At 37.2% G+C, this 21,062-nt stretch overlaps 1 protein-coding gene across 1 annotated transcript in view; it reads right to left on the reverse strand.

Annotated features, from left to right (window-relative positions):
- Positions 1–18,546, reverse strand: part of LOC142337950 (heat shock factor 2-binding protein-like) — a 52,479-nt gene extending 33,933 nt beyond the window's left edge. The window contains exons 1-2 of the mRNA XM_075387583.1: positions 18,490–18,546; positions 17,911–18,078 (exon numbers count right to left, since the gene is read on the reverse strand). Of these exons, the coding sequence (XP_075243698.1) occupies positions 17,911–18,078; positions 18,490–18,546 (225 nt within the window). The remainder of the gene's footprint in view (positions 1–17,910; positions 18,079–18,489) is intronic.
- Positions 18,547–21,062: the final 2,516 nt, after the last annotated feature.

Genomic DNA, 21,062 nt, shown 5'->3' on the forward strand with positions numbered 1-21,062 from the left:
CAGTTCTTCAATTGCCTGGAATTGGCCGAGTTGATTCTCAAAAATAGGCACACAGTCGCAATCGTATCGGTACAAAAGTCTCTTTGTGTCTGGAGAAAGTGTGTCAATGTCATAGGGGAAAAGTAGGGGCATTTTCCGAGGAACACTGTATCCTCCAGCTGTTAGCACAGTTTTCGTGCCATTGTCTTCTGTAGATACGTATTTATCTGGTAGTGTTGCAACAAAATTCACGAACATTTTTGGTATGATGCAATGTTCAATTGATCTCCAACAGCCTTTTTCGCTATTTTTCTTCTGCTGTATAAAAACGATGTAGTTTTCGTATTGAGTGTGATACACAATACTGCGCTCCCAAGAATCTTCAGACTCGCAAAGAATGTGGTAAGACATTATTTGTAAAGCTTTTTTACAGTTTGTTCTCTTGAAAATGGAGCAGATTTGAACAACTATAGTCTTGAATTTAAAACGAATAAATAAAATCCGGCAAATACCAACATTAGCAACACTTGTGTGTGAAATTTGTTGAATACTTAACACACCCAGGTCAAGGGTTGTAACTGCAATTGTGAATGTTTACTCTACATGAACTTGTCTGTGTTATAGTTTTATGTTTTTGTAACTAGTTGCAAAGTGTATAAGAAAGTCTTATCTACACAGACTTAAACACAATAGTATTCAGTTTTATTATGTTGATATGTATACTAGCGTTTATAATGTATGCAATAGCCAGAAGTTTACAGCCAGTTTTGTTTAGTATAGACTGTGTTATATCAAAGGCCTAAAGCCTTCTATCAAACGCTTGCTGTGTAATTGTGAGTTCTTTCTTATCTATGGACACACCCAGAGGTCACATTTGTTTTCCATTAAATTGTACTAGTTCCTGCTCTATGTTGAGTAATATTATCCAAATATAAACTTTATTACCAACGCAATAACACAGTTTAAGTGAGGGTCACGAGTTTTCTCTTACATTTTGACAAAATTGCCAAGTTTTATAACCTAGACTTACATTCAAAATCAAATCAGAAGCTTAAATGTTAACCAAGAGCGCTCTTATCAGTAGTAAGCAATTAAAGTGTTGTTTGTGTTTTGTGTGTTAAAGGTACTTGTAAATAATAATCATTTCCGAAAATTTTTTCAAAACAGGTAGTTTGACACAGTTTGAGTACACAATTCTTGAAAATGCCATTTACTGCTGATAAGGACGCAGAGTTTGGAGACGTGTATTTTGAAATCTCTAGAACAGAGAAAAGATTGATACGCGCAACAGTGAAGTCTTATGAAAATACGGGTGCCTATGTATTTCTCAAGCTATTTAAAAAAGTTGACAAGGAATATGAACTTCAACAACGAATTACTCTAACTTTAGATGAGTTTGAGCTGTAGGTACAGCTACTGAAAACGACCAAGCTAACAAAGCTCCAGCAGCGAAAAGACGTAAAACTAAAAAAGACGACGAGCACGACAATTCAGACTAATTATAATATATTAGAAAATGGTGGAAGCGATGTATGAGCGTTCTCCGGGTTTCTTCAAGCAGTTTCGGAAAAACTTTAAATATTTCATATCGGAAGAAAAACCTAATTTTTCTTCTCTCAAGAACTTTGCCTTTTGCATGCATTTTGAGAGTGTCCACTGTGATTATAACCCTACTAATCATTACCATGTTCTTATCGACGTGTCGGAGTTCTCAGCAGACTTTCTCAAACAAACAAAACCGTGTTCAGTTCCGTGTCTTTTTACAACTTTCAAGTATCTGTTCTCGTCTTCGGATACACTGGAGGCAAAGGGAGATGTTTTTCAAAAACTCTTGCTGGCAGTGGAGTACAACAAAAACAATTTCAACGGATTCTCAAAAGCAGACACTACTGCTTCCATTCAAAAGCGTATGCCAATTTTTACGAAAAACGTCACAAACAAATTTCAACAACCTGACTGCTTATACCGAAACTTTGCTGGACACAAAAGTTTGGAATTAAATGCATCAAAGCAAAAAAATCAACCAATTCAAACTGATCAACTAACAACTGAAACTCTGAAAAGATTTCAATCGATTCTCTCTGGACCGCATGTTGGTGCTTTTTGTCAAGTAATGGATATTTTTATTAGTGGATATGGAAAGTTGGAAATTGATTCTGATGTTCTGTGTGTTCGTTTCCTTTATGAAGAAAAAATTAAATTTTGAAAAAAAAATTTATTTTCAATATAGGTTAGTAATGTTAGAACATCATATGAAGCGCAAAACGAAGCAAATCAATATCACTCATTTTTACAAGTTTTTGTCCACTGAAAAAAATATGAGCAATATAAATACAAAATAAGCCACACAAAATTGAGTTTTGTTTCTGTATAGGTTGGTTTCTCAGTAATTCATATACGGTATTAACATTAAAGTTTGAGACTATTCTGCTCTGCAAGTGTTTGTATGACGATAGAGTTTGGCCTAAGGGATCTGCAAAAATAATTTTTTGATCTTTTTGGCAGAGAAGAATCCAATGGGTTCCAATTGACGCAGACGTTGAATTATTGACTATAATGAAGCTGTTGTCGGTTAAGTTGGTTGGAAAATTATCAGCCGCATAAACTCCACGCAATTTGTATTTGAGTTCCGAACATCTCTGAATTAGAGAGTTCAAGTTGTCTTCGTCCATTAGTTTGTTAAAATATGGTTCTTTGAAACTTTCCGCGCCGAATCAATATAAATGGTACTTGCTTTTTCCCCAATAATGAATATTTCTACATTATGAGCTAAGGCAGCAGAAAACTTTAGGTCAATTGATACAGAACAATTTGTAAGTTCAGGGTGAATAAAATCGTGAGACGCCTGCTGAGTACTCGTCAGATCGAAAACCATAATAAAATGATTTGGGTAGTCTTCTAGACTGATTCCATGTCCATTGTCGATATAGGCTAGATCTGACATAGTGTTAAAGTAAACACCTTTTGAATCATCAGTTGAAATAGGACTATCAGCAACGGGAAGACCATTACGGTAAATGCAAATTTGTTCCAAATTGATTTTTCTATAGTGAAATGGGTTAAGCAGCTTGCTTCCGAGGAAAGCTTCGTTCGTGTTTAAGCAAATGGCGAGTCTTCTAATGGGTTCTCTGCCAAAAACATCCTCTTGCTTCCAGCTCTGCAAACCGGCAGAAGCTAGAAAAGTTTTTGTAATCGTTTCTAGGTAAGGATAGGATGCTGGACTGGACAGCAGGGTCTTTTCTATTGCTGACACAACATCATCGTTCAGCGTCATTTTCCGTACATATAAGTTAGCTTCTGTAATTTTTATTTTGTAGGATTTTGCAGCGTCATCTGAAATTAAAGAAAAATCGTCAATTGATCGCCGAAAAGAGATTCGGAGTGTTACACCACCACTGAGAAGATGTCGATCACAGGTAAAGAAATCAACCGCCACCTTTCCGTAAAATGTACACTCAGCAGATGCTCTGACTAAAGTTTTTCGTCTGGTGATTTCGGATGCTGCAATTCCCCCGGGGTTTGCTTCATAAGAATAGCCTTGACATGCCAACCACGTGCTTTTGGCATCTTTATTGTGAGAAAACCCGGTTTCGATGAAACTTTTGTGGGCATAGTTACCATTGGCACTTGAAATTTTCAAACCGTTAGCAGATACTGTACAATCGGAAAAAAGTGAATGTAGGACATTGTTACAAAAGTATGGCGCGTCTGTTTTAGTCACATCTGCAGCAGCAGTGTTGTCATATTTCAAATCAGCATCAGAAGACTGTACAATCTTGCACTTGATTTCAAGAAAAATTTTTTGGAGATCAATGAAATTGTTGCGGTCTCCTGCAACTTCAAACTCTAGCATTGGTCCATTAGGGCTGTAAACCGGTCCCAATTTCTGACAAAAACTTCCATCAAATGTAACAAGGAGAGCTGGTTTCTCGAATAAATCTAACGAACTATGCGTTGCTTCGGCTGGTAACATATTACCGATCATCTTTTACTTTGGCGAAGAAGTCCGACCGACTTCTTTTGGGTACTCTTTTTCGTGAAATGGTGGTTTTGCGTTTGGTTGTTTTCCTTGGTCCAGCGCGTAAGCGTTTTGAATTCCTTCTCATTCTTCTCGTTCGTCGCATTCGGAGGGCTAAAGATCCACCTGTTTGTTTTTTCACTGTGTTTGATATGGCGTTCTTTAGAGCTTGCTTTGGTGATTTCTTTTTACCGATAACATCCATCAACTCAGGGACGCTTTGTTGCAACAGTTCTTTTCCGATGCGTTTAGCTGCTGGCAAAACAAACTTCCGAGCAAGTGGCAGTGCAACACGTCCAATACCGCTAGCTAATGCTCCAAAACCACTACCTCTTTGTCTATAGTGACCGGAAAAGTGAGGCAATGATGATGCTTGGTTTGCGTAGTAGGAATCCATTTATTCACCAAATTTTTTAAATTGTAGTGTTAAAATAACTTTACCAGTCCCCGAAAAGGGAACTAACTGTCGCGTTTCAGTTCGTAGCTCAACTGATATTGATTGAATGGTGTTCGAAAGTAGTTTTTTGTAGTCTAAATTTGTGAAAACTATCCGGTGAGTGGGCTCCAACTCACAAACGCTACCGTTTTTCAAACGCTGTTTTGAATCAATGACTCTTAACAATGGTGCTTTCGCATCACCCACATACTGATATTCAATAATGTTTGTGTAAATAAAAATTAAATGCTTTCCAGCGCAAAGGTCTGCTGGAAAATCACCATAATAGGCTTTCGTATCATCATTTTTCATTAATCGGTTCGCTGTTGTGGGAATCATTTTGTATCCAATATGAATTCCGTAACCATCTGGAATACCTTTAAAGCCAATTATACTGGGTATTTCTTGACTTGGAAAGGTAATTCTCTCGTATTTACCAAAAATCATTTCTTATTTCCCACTGCTTTTGATTTCTCGGAAAGAGAAGTTAGGCAGTCCAACTGTTCTCTTGATAGTTGCTAAAAGTTGAGCAACTGTATCATAAGTGCCAGCCATAAACGCTAATTTTTCTCCATTGTAGGGTCGTGAAATGACGTTGGATCCAGTTGCGCGATTTTGTGATTCCTCATATCCCCTGAGACTGAACGCAACCAAATCTCCATTAACTATGTGTTCAATTTTTGTTGGAAAAATGATTTCACTCAGAGCCACTCTCCAGTCTCCTGTGAGATTAATTTCATCATTGAAAAAATTTCTAAAATTTGCTAAAGTGTTTTCCTGGAAAATGTCCATCGAAGCAGATGATATAACGTGTACTGTGAACTCATCCTCAAAACGGTTACTACTCATTTTGATTTGGAGATTCTCGTACTAGTTGTAATTCTGGCTGGTAAAACTTGCCCTGGATAATTTCTTTATTAGAATCAATAAGAGAATATGTAGGTGGATTAAGCGTCGGAATAACGGCAATTTCAAAAACTTCGTCAGTGAAAGATTGCTTGTATCCTTTTCGGAAAGTTTTTTCCTTTTTAACGATTCGAACAAAGTCACCCACGTAAAGTTTTGGTTTTTGACTGCGACGTGTCTCCACTGTTAATGATACAAGTCTTGGTACATCTTTTTTGGTAACTTTGTTAGGAGCAAGTTTGGTGACACGATTAACACGGGAGTTGATAGTTTTTGATCCAAATTGTTAATATAAGAATACGTCCATTTTTCCTTCAAATATCGGTAAATAATATTTTTAAGTGGCCTGATGTTTCTTTCTGCAAACGCAGACTTCTTTTCGCTGAAAGTACTATACAAATGAATTCCTCGTTTTTTGCAGAGTGTTTTGAAAGCTCCCAAAAACTCAGTGCCATCATCCACCCAAACTTTTTGTGGTTGCTTGTGTTTGATCATGTTTCGGAAGGCCTTTGCGGTTTCTGTTGCATTTTTTGTTTTCAACGGTTCAACACGTAGATACCTCGAGAGGCAGTCAACTGCTACGAGCAAATATTTAACATCACCATTGTATTTTGCAAGTTTATCAACATGAGCTAAATCTAAAGACCAGATTTCATTCAGATCGTTGACGATTACTTTTAATCGCGGAAAATTCAACCGCTGTGCACGATATTTTGTGAAGGATGGTTTTGTTTCCAAATACATTTTGACTTTTGTCATTGGCAGTTTGCTGAAATCTTTTAATCGCTTTCAACTTCCGAATGATGCTGGACCTTTAGAATAGAGTCTATCCAGTAGTTTCACATCTTTAATAGTTAGACCATTTTTTTCCTTTCGTCTCCTGCTCTGTCTTTTTGTTTGTTTGATTTTTTGGTTCTGCAGTTTTTGATCCGGAGGCTTTACTTTGACTTCCACTGCTCTGTTCGCTTCTTTGTTGTTTTTCTGATTCTCCTTGAATTTGTTTGGTTTCCTCTTCTTTCTCCTCATCGCTGTAAACTTCTTTGAGAACTTTTTTAGCATGAGTGGTGGATACCAAGTGCGGGGGTATCTTGAGTTTGTGTAAAATATTTGTGTACACGGCTAGGTCAACTTTCTTTGTCGGCTGTTGCAAATTGTACAAAAAAGTTGACACTTTAACTCTCATAGGTTTGTCCTCAATATGAAGGAAACCACTCGGGTCCTCAATGGAAACTGTTTCTGAACTTAATATCTTGTTTAGGATGATTTCCGCTCTTTGGATTTTGCTTTCTTCCATTAATTCTACTTCTGACATTATAGAGTCAAAGTCTGATTGTCTTTTTTTCAATGAGGGCTCAATTTCGCCATCATCGCTAAAGAAAGACTGTACACTTTCACTTCCATCATCCAATTCACTTTTTAAATCAACACTACTTGTTCTTCTTCTTTTGCGCTTGTTCACGATATTAGTTTTATTAGTTTCCTGTTCAATCGCCTCTTTGCTTTCAAAATCGGTTGGGTTGTTTCGTTGGAGGAGTGACAATTGAGCAGCTTTCTGTTTATAAATGGGATTATCTAAAATTTCTGTCCTAGTCGGTTGTCTTGACACAAACATTCTTTTTGGTATCAAGACAAACTCTTCCGCATGCATTGCTACTTCTTCAAGTAAAGGTAACAAGAGAGACTTATGCTTCGAAGTAGATGTAAATTTTTTACCAATAGCTGACGCTTTTTCCTCAAACTTGTCTCTTTGGAAAGAAAATGTCGGAATGATGTTTCGTAGTTTTCAAGTAAACTTTTATCTGTGGGCACGTTTCCATTTATAACATTGAGAAAGCATTCACAGAGAAATTTTATAAATTTATTTGATGATTTTTTGATGAATTTTTTTAGCATGCTTTCCGGCATTTCGAGCATTCGCCTCAGCATACATATCTCTTTCTCTCTCATTTGTGAGGTGGGTAATTACAGCTTTGGAAGATGGCAGATAGAAAATTGTTGGCCCCGGTGGTACAATATTTGAACAATAACGTAGTGAGTCGGTTGTTTTTGGGTCTAAATCAATCAAAATGTGTCCGAATGGTTGTTTTGTTGCAAGATCATAGCTGTCTTTTAAAAAGTTTGTGTTATTGAGTTGTTTTCCAATATAACTTATCTGCTGTATATCTCTGGGAGATTTGAACAAAATGATGTGTGTTGTGTTGAGATCAATTGTTCGAGACCATTTACTCTGTTGAAACAAATTATGCTTAACATAGATAACACTGATTTTTTTGTGGCGTCCAGCTGTTGCAAGTTTTGAAAACTCCTTGTCATTGAAAATTTTCTCGCAAGAATCGTCAAAGACGAGCAAACAGTTTTCCAACTGTGAAATGAATTCAAATCCCGAGAATTTGGTAAAATAAATGTTCAAGTTACGCTCCATCGTTTGAAATTTTGGTTGATCATGTTGATAGAAATAGTATATTGACTTGAAATTAGGGAAAAACGTATTCTTAAGAAGCATTTGAAAACTAATTTAGGTCTTTCCACAACCTGAAGGACCACAGACTGCCATGAAGAGACGATCACTCGTTGACATTATTTTATTCATAACTTAGGATTTGGAAGTGCGTATCCAACTGTGCACGATAGCAATGAAAACCAAAATGTTGATTCTTCACAATCGAGGTGGAAGAAAACTAATTTGGTCAGTGAAACTACAATAAGAAAAACTATTATCGAAACTTGTGTAAAATAAACTACCTCAGAGCGCGGTAATCTAGAATTGCAAAACCTCCAAGACCGTCTCTCTTGGTTTTGATCATCAAAAACCAAGTCAGTGATTCCTGCTCCTCCACTGCCAGCGCAATCTTATTGATCTCCTGATTGACTCATTTTGAAAGCAAATGATTTTCAAAAATGAATTTAATTCAAAAATTCTGTTAGTTTATTATTTAGTTAGTTCACCAACCATTAAAAATTCGTATGTAATAAATTCAGAGTTTTTGTCTTCCTTCTTATATTTTACTTTATAGTTCGCTTGGAATCCGTAGTCATTGCCATAGTAGACAATTGACTCCACCTTTCCTTCTCTGACTACCTCTTTGATTTCATCGGGGAGACTCTCATCGTCCAGGGGTACTGGTACTGGCACTGGATACTCGGGCGTAGGTAAAGGGGTTAGTTTCAGTTTTTTCATTTTCTCTTGTAAAGACATGATACATTTGAAAGTACTCCAGCAGTGAAAGATATTTCTTTAATGTTTCAATTTCAGTAGTATTACAAAGTATTTGCTGCTTCCTCAGTATAGTTTGTCCACGAGAATCAATTTTTTCTTCTTTCAGAAAAGTCACTGTCAACTGGTTATCACTCGCAATGCAACTGCATACTGTCAAATTTGGAGATAAATTCACTTGAAGAACTGAAGGAGTTGCTTTCTCCACACGACGACTCATTGGTTGGTAGTGTTATCCAATAAAAGTACACCTGTGCCTTTCTCTTTGCGCAATGCTTTTTCTTTTGTTTGAATGGTAGTATAGATGAATTAAGTGAACAAGTCAAGTGCTCTACTGGAGTGAAGATTTCTTCAATTTTTGGACATAGCAATGTTTCTAAATTTGTGACGTCTTTTTGAAGGAGTTTTTGCAATGTCTCCGTCTTCTCCTTCCCCTTTGCGTAGAATTTAGCAGTAGGAAAACGAATCTTGATTGCTATAAATATTTGTGATAGAAACCAGTAAGGGTAGCTGCCGCTGTCCCACGAAATACCATGCAAAGGCTTCGATACCCACTGATGCGATTTCCTCTCACTTGAGGACAACGAGTTGAAGGAAATTGGAGGAAGAAAAAGAACCGTGTCTGAGTAGTTGTTTGAACAAATAGATAATTCTTTTATAATGAATCCACTCTTTTTGTGTCGAAAACCTTCAAAATCTATAACAACAATCTCCGGACTCAACATTCCTGCAAACTGAATAAGTTACGTTTAAAAGTTTTCACGAACATGCAGAAGAATAAACCTGTCAGGTGACCAACGTAAGCGTTTGTGATTGGACAAGGCAAAACGTAAGAGTATCCTGGACCCTTTTGGCTATACTCTGCAATAAATCCAGAGGCATCATGAAGAATTGCATGTAAGCGAAGCACTTTAAATGATTTCAAATAAGTATCCAGTGAAGAGTTATCTATTCCAATGATCCCACCATAAGGCCTCAGTTTTAGTGCAATTTCGAGGTTAACATCAGGGTCCAAGTGCAAGCAGGTTGCCAAAAAGTAAAGAAATCTTTCATTATGCTCTGGATAGTCTGTTTTTATTAAATTATAGATTTCATGAATGGTTTTTAAATCTACCGTCGCGATAGTTGTCATGCTGTTTTTGAGCAAGCATTATAGACAAATGAAAATTAGGCGACTTTTGCAGGGTATGATAGTTACTTTTTTTTTGTTTGTGTCTACATGACAGCTCCTTTTCCCCCAAGGTTTTTAAAGTTCTTCCTGGTTGGTTTCCTTAAACTGATTTTTTTTTAAAATGCAAGTGTCCCCCCTCCCCTCCTTAAGACTCAGAGAAAAACAAAGAAAAAATCTAAGTGTCCCCCCTGTAGTTTGACCGGGAAGACACTTGTGTCCCACCCTGTAGTTTGCCCAGGAAGACACTTGTGTCCCCCCCCCTGTAGTTTGACCGGGAAGACACTTGTGTCCCCCCCTGTAGTGTTCACGGGAAGACACTTATGTCCCCCCCCCCGTAGTTTGCCCAGACCAAAACAAGATTAAAGTACCCTGGCGCAGACATATGACGAATCAACTTTCAAAGCGGTGGTAGTTAAAATGGCTTCAAGCCCAAAGCGGCAAACCAGTCACGCAAGTGGAGGGAAAATGGTTTCCTAAGATTAGTTTCATGCATGGCAGGGGAAATAAGGAGAAAGAATTTCAAAGTGTCCCACCCTGTAGTTTGCCCAGGAAGACACTTGTGTCCCCCCCGTAGTGTTCACGGGAAGACACTTATGTCCCCCCCCCCGTAGTTTGCCCAGAAAGACACATCACTACTGACGTAAGGTAAGAGCAATGTGTTCTTGAGACCAAGGATTTATTCAATATTCTAGATTCAGTGTCTGTTGACTCATCAAGACTCACTATCAAAGTTTAACAAGAAGCTTGTTCTAATATTAGTCCCTATCATTTTATTACATTAAAACTTTCACATAAAAAGTTTTTTATTTTTCCAAAAAACTTGCAAGCAAAAAATTCGATTAACTTAAAATATAAGCTCATCGAAATTGAAGAATTTTAAAAAGGTTGAATATTATCTAATCTATGGCATGGTTTAACTGACTTAGGTTGCTAGATATAGTGACTTTACAGTTATATCAACAAGACGCCCCAATAAAACCCTGAAGTTTGTCAAAAAGATCGATTAGCTGTCAGAGAAATGGTTCACCACTTTAAAAACGCTCTATAGTTAGACATATATCTAATACTTGAAGAGATGATACAGGTGTTCGAATTAGTACCAAAAACATTGAACCCGGTAACTAAGACAATTAAGAATAAGTTTCATACACCAGAAGTCCAAAGCTTGTCTTTATATTTTCATCTCCATATTTCTTTCCTATTGATTTCAATTTCTGATACTAACTCGTTTAGTTTTTGATTGTTCTGTTGAGCCACGGTTTTCCAAAGCAAACAGAGTAGGAAAGATCAAAACTACCCAGGTTTGTTTAGGTGCGCGACCCCAGACCGCACTGATCAGACCATTTCCCAGACTTTACCACCTGATCAGACCTTACAGCGACCCAAACGTCTCTGATCAGACCATCATGCGACCCAAAACATTCTGATCAGACTATTGTGCGACCCAAAAATTTCGTACAACTTTTGTGCTACACAAACATTTGTGCGACTTTAGTGAGACCAACGCTAACTCTGATCAGACCATGCTTCAAACTTTGCCCTATGATCAGACCACTCCCGAATACATGTTATAATTAGATGGAAATTGCTTAAATTATTCAATTCAAACGTATAATACTCAAATTTGAATAAGATAGTATATCATGTTAAAGTCAGGACAAATTTAATTGATAAAATTATAAACAAAAAATGATTCTGAAGTGCTTGCAATTTTTATTTTGAGTCATCAAAAACAGTGGTAATAAAACTGCAGTCAAATAAATAGAGTCAGTTATTGCTCTGATCTCAGATTTTGAGGCAACTTATGTCCTTTAGCCCAATTGTTGTCCATGATGATAAAAATTTTAACAGTACCTCAAAGTGTGATAGGAAAGCCTCAAGCAAGTACTTCACTTTGAGTAGGAACGTCCTTTGAGAGTGAGTTTTTCATAAAAAGAGATTTTTCACTAAAAGTTGCCTAAGATTTAAAAAACTGACTTTTTCAATTACCTTTCTCACTTACCTTTTTCTCTTAACCTTAGTCTTCAGAAGTTCTCTTGATTCCAATTCTTTCATAGCATAAGCTTTTTCAGTAGTTTTTTTTAAAGTTGCTCTCTCCCTTACTGAAGAGCCCTTAGTCTTCTTAACAGGGTTAACTACAAAATTTGTTATTGGAAAAAATAGTCCGGATCTAGCCTCTAGAGAACAATTGAAAAATCAGATCCTCATTGAGGCTGATTCTTAACATGAGCTAAATTGACAGACTTTTATCTGAGGCCAAAATGACAATAGAATAATCAACGCAAGATGAAAGCGACTTTACTGAAGTGGGGAATAAAAGGAAATGATTCAGAAAACAATGGCCAACCCCTATCAACAACGTAAGACCTATGATTGTTCTAATTGATCCGAGACCCTCACAAAAACAGTTTGCAAGAGCAATCAAGTCGAACTTTCCAGCAGTCAAGATGAAGCAAATCATAGAACTGAAGAACGAAACCGATTTCATTATTCAACCAGAGGACCTTTATTCAAGAGAATACCTAATGCTGTCATTAAACCTAAAGCAGGCCTAAATGCTAAAGTGAATGCCAGGAACACACTTCCTAAGCCTACAACTAAACCAAGTTTTGTCATTGCAAACGTTCACAGCATGAAAAAAGATGAGGTAAAAGAAGAACTCCTAAATAACAACGGAAAGAATGCCACCAAAGTGTCAAGAATAGCAAGTCGAGCAACTAGCCGACCAACAAAACTAATAAGTGTGATTGAGGAATCAAACAATCAAGTCAACGCAGCACGAAATCATGGCTTCAAAATAGGCTGGCAGCTACACCAATGCGAAGCAAGCCGAGAACCACCACATGTAATGCTATGTTTCAAATGTCAATAATTAGTCCAACTCCGCAAGGGAATGCAGTAATGCAATTCAATGTCTTCGCTGCTCTCAAGATCACAGTATTAAAGAATGCACTGTTGCAAAAGAACCGAGGCACAGTTTACCGAGGCTGTCCAGCATATCAGCACAAGTTAGCAGAGGCCTCGAAAAAGATAAATGAGAATAAATTCTCAGCCGTAGCTGAAAAAATGAAACCTCACGCAAACACTGAGCTAACGCCATCGATTGAAAAAATTGCTGTTCTAGTAGCTGAAGATTTGAGCAAAATACGAAAAGTTCTTCTTAACACTATGTTCTACAGTGACATAATAAATATTGTCTCCAACAGCGCCTCACGCATCCTCAATGATAAAATTGATGGCCAAAGAATACATGACAGCATTAAAAGCGCAAATACGGCTCGTGATATTTCAATTCAGTCAAACAACCTACCAAACAGCCAAAACTTTTCGCAAAATGGATAAGCTCAAAATTTTGCAATGCAACTGTCGCTGCCTACCATAACACCAAAAAAGCTATCTCAATTTTTTCAGCAGAAGACAAAGATGTAATTTGCTTGAATGAAGTTAAGAAGTGGAAGAAATCAACCCCTCCCAACAACTACATCGTTGCAACGGAAACATCGCTCATCATGGCTCTGCTATCTAAGTGAAAAACATGACTGCTTTCAAGCAAACAGAAAAAGTAGAAAAAGAAACCGATAGCAATGGGCGAACACTAGAAACACTAAAACTTTGCATTAAGTTGCCCTTTTTTGATGATTTTTGGATAATAACTGTTCACAATTACCCTGGAAAGCCACTGTCAACCAAGAAAATTTTTTCAGGAAAGTTGGAAAATGTCTTCGTTTGAGGCGACTTCAATGCTCCCCAACAAGAACTAAACTGCTCCTATTAATCTGAAAATGGAGAAAAGCTTCCAAAATATAATGACGAGGGCACTTTTAAGCTACTGAACAACGGTTATCACAACTGTCAGTAATTTGATGGAAAATGAAAAAACATGTTAGATCTGCACTTTTGCGATAATTCACTCTTTACGCATTTTAACGATTTTCAAGTATCAGAAGATCTAGGCAGTGATCACAAAATTACAATTTCCACAATGAAACTAAGAAAAGGCAAAATTTTCAGCTAAACTCGAAAATGAACTGCAGACAGTTTAGAGAAAACGCGCAAAAATTTAACAGATCATCAAATCTCTGGCCTGCGACGTATCCAAAAAAGGATGAATTAAATCAGTTCAGCAGCAATTTGGTTGAATTAATACACAAATCTCGAAGAGTCCTGCATCAACAAGAAAGGTTTCCCCTACAGTGTTGAAACACAAAAACTGATAAAACTGAAGAGAAGAAGGCAAAAAGAGCTCAAAATTGCTGTTAGCGATCACTGTAGTTCTCTAAAAACGGAGAAAAACTACCTACAGAAAGAAACTAAACGATCAATGAGGCGGCCAGAACAAGAGCAAAGGTCTTGGAAAGTGCCTGTGATAAGGGTAGCAAAGGTTTCTGGAAAGCGATAAAAAGAACTAACCAATGAAAACGAGCCCAAAAAAACAGCATAATACCCAATTATTCTACAAAGATTGCGCGGCGGTCACAGACAGAGAAAAATGAAATTTTCATACAGCTGCTAAAAGACACAATGAAAAATCACGAAACAAAATCATCAATATTTTCTGAACTTTGCGACAATGTTCAGAATGAAACCAAAGCAAAACTAAATACAAATGTAGATTTTGAACAGCTTGCCATTGTGGTTACAACAAAGAAGGAGTTTGATGAAATCTCAAAAGAGTCGAGAAAAAAATGCCCTGGGCCGGATAAGATTTGCTATAAACTCCTAAAAGAGTTGCCTAAGAAATTTTAAAGCCCTTGCCTGTCTCCTCATATCTAGCTCCATTAATAACTGGTATATTCCAGTTAACTGGAAAGAATCCCAGATTAAAATGATAGCAAAACAAGACAAAGACCGGTCGAAGTTCAAAAACTACCGACCCAATAGCCTTACAAATTGCATAGCCAAAATATGTGAAACTGTTAAGAAAAACATTGTAATGGAACATTGTGAAAGTCAAAATACATTCGGCGAGACTCAGAGTGCTTATAGGAAACACCGCTGCACCACAGACAACCTCATTAAACTCAATAAGCCCGTCAATGAAATCTTCCAGTGGTCTGAAATGGTTGGTTTCGTATGCTTGGATGTCGAAAAAGCGTTCGATGTATGGCGTTTAGGACTTGTTCACAAATTAAATTCGATTGGGCTGAATATTTAAATCATAAGGTGGATTAATTCATTTTTATCGCAACGGAACCTTTTCGTGAAGATAAAATTTACTGTCAGTGATAGTTTCAAACCGCCAGCTGGAGTACCTAAAGGGAGCGTGTAATTGCTCCTATCCTCTTTCTCGCATACGTCAGTCGTTTGCCTCAAACAAAAGCCCACATCTCACAGTTCGCTGTTGACTTTACTCTAATATAGGTCACGATCCGCTGAATTAATTCCAAAACGTCTCCAATCATCACTGAACAGTCTAATTGATTGGTGTGACTCACTGAAAATTAAAATAAACCAAAAAAACTCAATACCTGATATTAAAAAAAGCCTCAAAGAAAGAACCGTCTCTTGAACTCAACATATCAATTCAAAAGACACAATCGATAAAATTTTTGGGTATCACTTTCACTCCACGACTCAAGTGGAATGAACATTGCAAAGATTTAGTACGAAGAGCGAACAACCGGCTATTTCAAATCTGGAAGCTTAGTAATCTAAACGTTAACGAAGAAAGTTTAATTTTAGTTTACAAATCTCGGATCCGACCCCTATTTCTGTACTCAATTGCTTGCTGGCTGGATCATTCACACGCACTTGTCAATTAAATACAAAACGTGCAAAACCGAGCTCAACGAATTTGCCTTTGAAAACTGAGTTGGCACCAGGTTCAAAAGCTCTACGCAGAGGCAAACATGAAGTCAGTCAGGGAATTTCAAATAAAATTGGCAACTGGTATATTCAAAAGGCAATAAAACTTAACATACTGTCTGTATCTGAGCTGATAAATAACAAACGATAGTTACCCCTCAACTCTTGAAAAAGCACTTCTGACCATCTCCAATACAAAACCTTGTAGCCGCATACACCAAAGACTAAGCGCTAAAATGACAGCTTAAAATAAAGGATCAATCCCAGATTAATCCCGGAAATTCAATATCACCGACCATAGTCTTTCAAACAACAGAAAAGGGCTCAATGACAGGAAGAAAGGAAGAACTGAGAGCACAAAAATAAAATCTAATGAAGCAGTGAAAAAACCAATCACAACAACAAACTGGAAAACCGAGAGAGATAAATAGATAGTTCAAATGAAACACTGGCAGTCAGATCGTTACCGAATGGCACAGGGGCGAAGAGAACAAAAATGTTTGAATAAAGTACACACAACTACGGTTCCAGTCCAACTCCAGCATCTTTATATTTATTTCCTTTTATTATCCATTACAATTGCAACAAATTTCAAACGTCTTGAAGAGGAGGAAAAGGGCACAGTGGTCAACAAAGCGTTGAAGAATTAACTGAAGAACGAACATTTTTTTCTCCCGACTGCGGTTCGAGTCCAACTCAATTACTATATAAAAGAAACACAACATGAAAAGCAACTGAATAATTAGAGGTCATAGGAGTATTCGGCCAGCCGCTCGTCTAGTCAATTCGGCGCTGAACAGCTGTCATTAATGTATTTATGAGTAAGAAATGACCAACTGTTGCGCTTTCTGTTTATGCCTTTCATTTCTACCTTCTTATTATTTTACTATTTTCCTCAACTTTCCACTTAGTTAAAATAAAACACCTGTCAGATCAAAAACAAACAAAAACATTCACTATTGTACTGTGCATGGTGTGGTTTCATGGTTTAGGTTAGCGTGGCATTTTTAACAATTTTTTAATATTGTCAACTTTAATTTAAGGCTTTTTCAAGTCAGAAACAACGCTTTTTTTTAATATACATCTCCCTCTCTTTATTAAACTTAAGTTTCTGTCGTCTCCTCAATATTTTTCGACATCGAAGCAGGATTATCCGAGAACATCACCAGCGATCTAAGGCCCAGCTATAATTGCATCAGGCGGAGAGTTAATACATATGAAAGAAAAGCTGAACCTTTTCAGCGTTGTACATGACACTTAGCGCGGCTTGCTAATACAACATCACAACTGGGAGCTTCAGTTCGAAACCGTTCAAATCAGTTTGCCTATCTCAATTTTAAAATTTGCGACGATTTTAAAAATGAAAGAACAAACCTTTCACACGAAAAACTTACACCTATATAATTGCAGTGAACTATCAACTAGAAGAAACAGATCATCAACACAAGTGGGTTCGAGTCCCACCCACGGCCATTCAACTTTAAATATTTCACCATTGGATTTTAGTTTTTTTACCATACTTACCTGAAGAATTTGTCCTTCGCCTTTAACACAATTTCCACGAAGCTAGCCAAGGAAACGATATATTATCATTTTTAAACGTCAAGTTCAGCCAGCGCAAGTCCTCTACGGTACTTGAAGTGGCTGAGTGCATCCGAAGCAGAGGAAGTCTTTTACTACAGTTAGAACAATCAGTTTTATTAAGAACTTCTCAAACTCAATTTTATAAACTCAAACTCTTCTTTCTGTGTATATAACTTCTTTCACCTCTGGTTGTACATAAATTGTATTGTATATAAGGTCAGACTTTGAGGCAACTTATGTCCACACTTTAGTCTTTGATCAGACCGTAGTGCGATCATTGCGCAGACTTTAGTGCGACTCCAGCGTTTTCCAGACCATGTTATTTGGGTCGAACCACGCGACCGGTGTGCGACCCAATTGGTCTAATCAGAGCGGTCAAGGGTCGCGCACCTAAAACTGGGTCTTGACCCGTAGTTTGTTTACTTAATCATGGGAAACTTTAAATCTTTGGATATAGAAAATTTTGAGTGATCAAGACAATACCACCGATTTGATTACTTGTTTGTTCCAAGATATCGGTTATCAAATTATCGGACGCCTGTCTAGTCAGAATACCACTCGAACATTGACCGATTTCCAAATAAAATTTTTAAGATTACCTATCATGATAACGCTAATAACTTCCGGCATAAAAAATGATTGGTAGTGATATATCACGAGTTTCTCCATTGAAAGTATCGAATTACTCGAATTTTCAATCACATCACCAGCCGAATCAATATAAAAAACACTTGGTGCATAACTATTTTATCTCGTCTGCGCTGATCAATAACCCTATTTTTCTGAACTGGACTAACGTTCCACAGTATGTTTGCAAAGGTGAATCCAATTTGGTACGCTGGCCTGTCTGCATCTGAAAGTTGTGCTTGTAAATTGTACACTTCCCAGCAAAGGTTTCTTCTTTCACTTCTCAGGCACTGGATTGTACTCTCGCTCTCGGAGAGACGACTATGTAGCTCATTGATCTATGTCAAATCATTACGATTCATTACAGAATTTCGATGATTAATTTGAGATTAATGCTTGCATCTCAAATTGGAGAGCATTTTTCCCACTCGATGTTTGCCTTTTAAAATGATCACTCGATATTTACCTTTTAAATTCGATATTTAGTTTAACATTGTTTCAACTGGCGTTGAATATTAGCGGTTGTTCATTGTCCACTGTACATCAAACTTTGAACGACAGACTTCAGAAAAAACGCACATGAAACAAAGTTCTCATTGAAGACATTATGGGTATTGTTATGAAACCAAATTTCCAAATTGTTTCCATTCTGATAAAGGTGAAAACCAGTATTTCGAAACTCCAATTTATTGGAATATTTTTAGCAACGTTTACATTCGAGTACGAAGATAGCAACGCATTAAGCTTGCATCGATGACAGCTACAAGTGGTTCAGACGGCGACGGCAAGAGATCTTTATCGCTCATTTTAATGGGAATAGTCTAACTTTATACTTAACATCAAAGCCGGTCACAATTCAGCACAAAACCGTACAAAAACCGAAAATCATTATGTATAAACACGCCTTAATTGATATGTTCAATGCTTAGTGTAGAATTTTGTACTTTGCTTAGGCTGACTAGCTGGGGGACTGACTAGCGCCCAAAACTCATTGAAAGAGGCGTTTTGATGGCGTTCGGACTTCTATTGGAGGGTTCTTTTATCCCCACGCTGATCTTGTCGGCTGTAAGAAACTCTAGTTGGAATAAAGAATTGATTCGAGTAATCAAATAACATGAAATGAAAGAACAGGAAATGTAAAAGATCACAAAACTAAATCAAAATCCGAGCCGAGATTTATTATAAAAGACGGTTCACAACTTCAACTTTGTAATCAAATTCACAACTAAAGAGCTACTATTCTCTATCAAAACAGAATTTCTCAGCACATGAAGTACTCCAAATTGCTCTCAATTAAGCCGCTTGATCTAACAGCGGTTCTCCGTTGTTCTCTTTTTATCGAGTCAGTTCAACTCTCTCGATAATGTCTTCGTTATTACAACTTCTCTACAGGTCAACTTCGAAGCGACAGCTCTGTTGCGGTACTCTTTTGGTGATGTTATTCAACAAATTACAAGAAAGTTCAAACGAAAGAATCTGTTCACTTCGCATTATGTACCGCATTAATTATGACTCTCTTACGTAAAGTTTTTCATGACTTCAAAAGAACAATTGAATGATCTGAACGCCTTCTTTATACATTGCTAAGTAAAACAAAAGCAGTATCAGACTTAAGACGATACCAATTAATCAATCGTCAACCACTCAATTCAAGAAATTAGCCTTTTTTGGAAGTTTGAAGTCCCCTCACAGTAACTATAATTCTCTAAAAGTGACAACGAGGGAACTTGCCCCGTGGAATGTACTAACTCCCTACCCAATTTGATCAGGCTAAGGTAAAGACCTATCTGTAACTAATTTTAAAATCTTGATCCACATCAGAAAATCAAAACTGCACTCGTTTAAATTCTAAAACATCCTGTTTTTGTTCTATAAATGTCTGATTTGTCAAATGGCATTGAATCGCAAGCCAACAGTCTTACTACTAACTTGTTGATGAATGATTTTTGAAATTCAAGTTCTATAACTTGCAATTGCGACACTTTTGTGAGAAAAATAGGGTTTCCCAAACTATGCACTCCTCCCTTCTACACTATTATTCCCCCAAGTGATTGCTACGAAACCGTTTGATCTCATTCTCCAACCTTGTTTAATCCTAATGATATTTCGTTTGTTTATTCTCAGTATTACATTCCTATTATCAACCGCTTTCGTTGCAAACACATCTTTTCCATTATTAGTTCCACAACACCCCGCATTGAACATGTTCACCTACCGTAAGCCTGGTAAACTAGTTTGTGAACCATCGATAACTACAAATAATCAGCAGAACTACTACTCCAGCACTTTTAACAAATTACAACAACTTAAATTGAATCACAAAATCTAAGCACTACTATTGAAATTATTAAACGAATTATATAGACTAGTCTTTTCTCTGAAAGTACTAAACACATAACAAACAAGCTAAACACCAAAAACTCCACGACAATTTCTTTTAAATCTTATCTGAGTTAAAAGAGCTAGTTGGACCGACAACCTTTTCCATCATTTACCCTGGCCATCCAGTCAAAAATTCTCCTTCAAACATATCACATAACTCGAATTCAATAACTCATGGTTCAACCCACCTTTCTAATAAAATGTCAAGGTTAGTTACATACAACTAGCTTGCTCTACACGAAAAATTAAAATACAAACATCAGAAAGTTCCTGTACGCAAGCACTGCTTTCCTTTTTCTTTTTCACAACTTCAGGTTTTCGGATGTTTTGAAATCAATAATACGTTTTTATGACCACCATCATCAATGCTCAATCCAATTCAACCTGGTTGTAACTTAGACCACTATTAGTTAATGACTAAACATCGGAATTCAAATAAAACATAAAAAAGACCAGCTTGATAAGAAGTGACCATCATGAAGTAAAGTTACTCAACTTTACTCAGCATTTTTCAAATCGTTTTCTTCGTCGATGCTTGAAGGGATGGCCATCCATCTCTTCGCTGGACCATCTTCTCCCGTCAGGTGGTCTCCTTCTCCAGTGCCATCTCATTGTCAGCTTCAGCTTCGTCAATCTCTCCTTCCCAATTGTCTCAAGCCACATCGATCCTCTCAGCATCGTGTTCCGAGCACCGTTGGGCCAGACTTCACTTTGACTGGTCTCCTCCCTTCTGTGTACCGAACTCGTTGCATTGATCAACAGGTACTGCAAATCTACCAACGAATGAAACTCCTGCTGTCTGTTCCAATCTTCATCCCTCCACGATAAGATGAAGCAGTGCTTCGAACTCTTACCGCTTTGTATGATTCCGTATGCAACTTTCGGCTTGATCAACTTAATACCAGAGTCTAGCATTGCTGGAAAAAATGAATTTCAAACT

The sequence above is a fragment of the Convolutriloba macropyga genome, chromosome 4 (assembly GCF_964194025.1).
Source record: "Convolutriloba macropyga chromosome 4, txConMacr16.3, whole genome shotgun sequence".
NCBI lineage: Eukaryota > Metazoa > Xenacoelomorpha > Acoela > Convolutidae > Convolutriloba > Convolutriloba macropyga.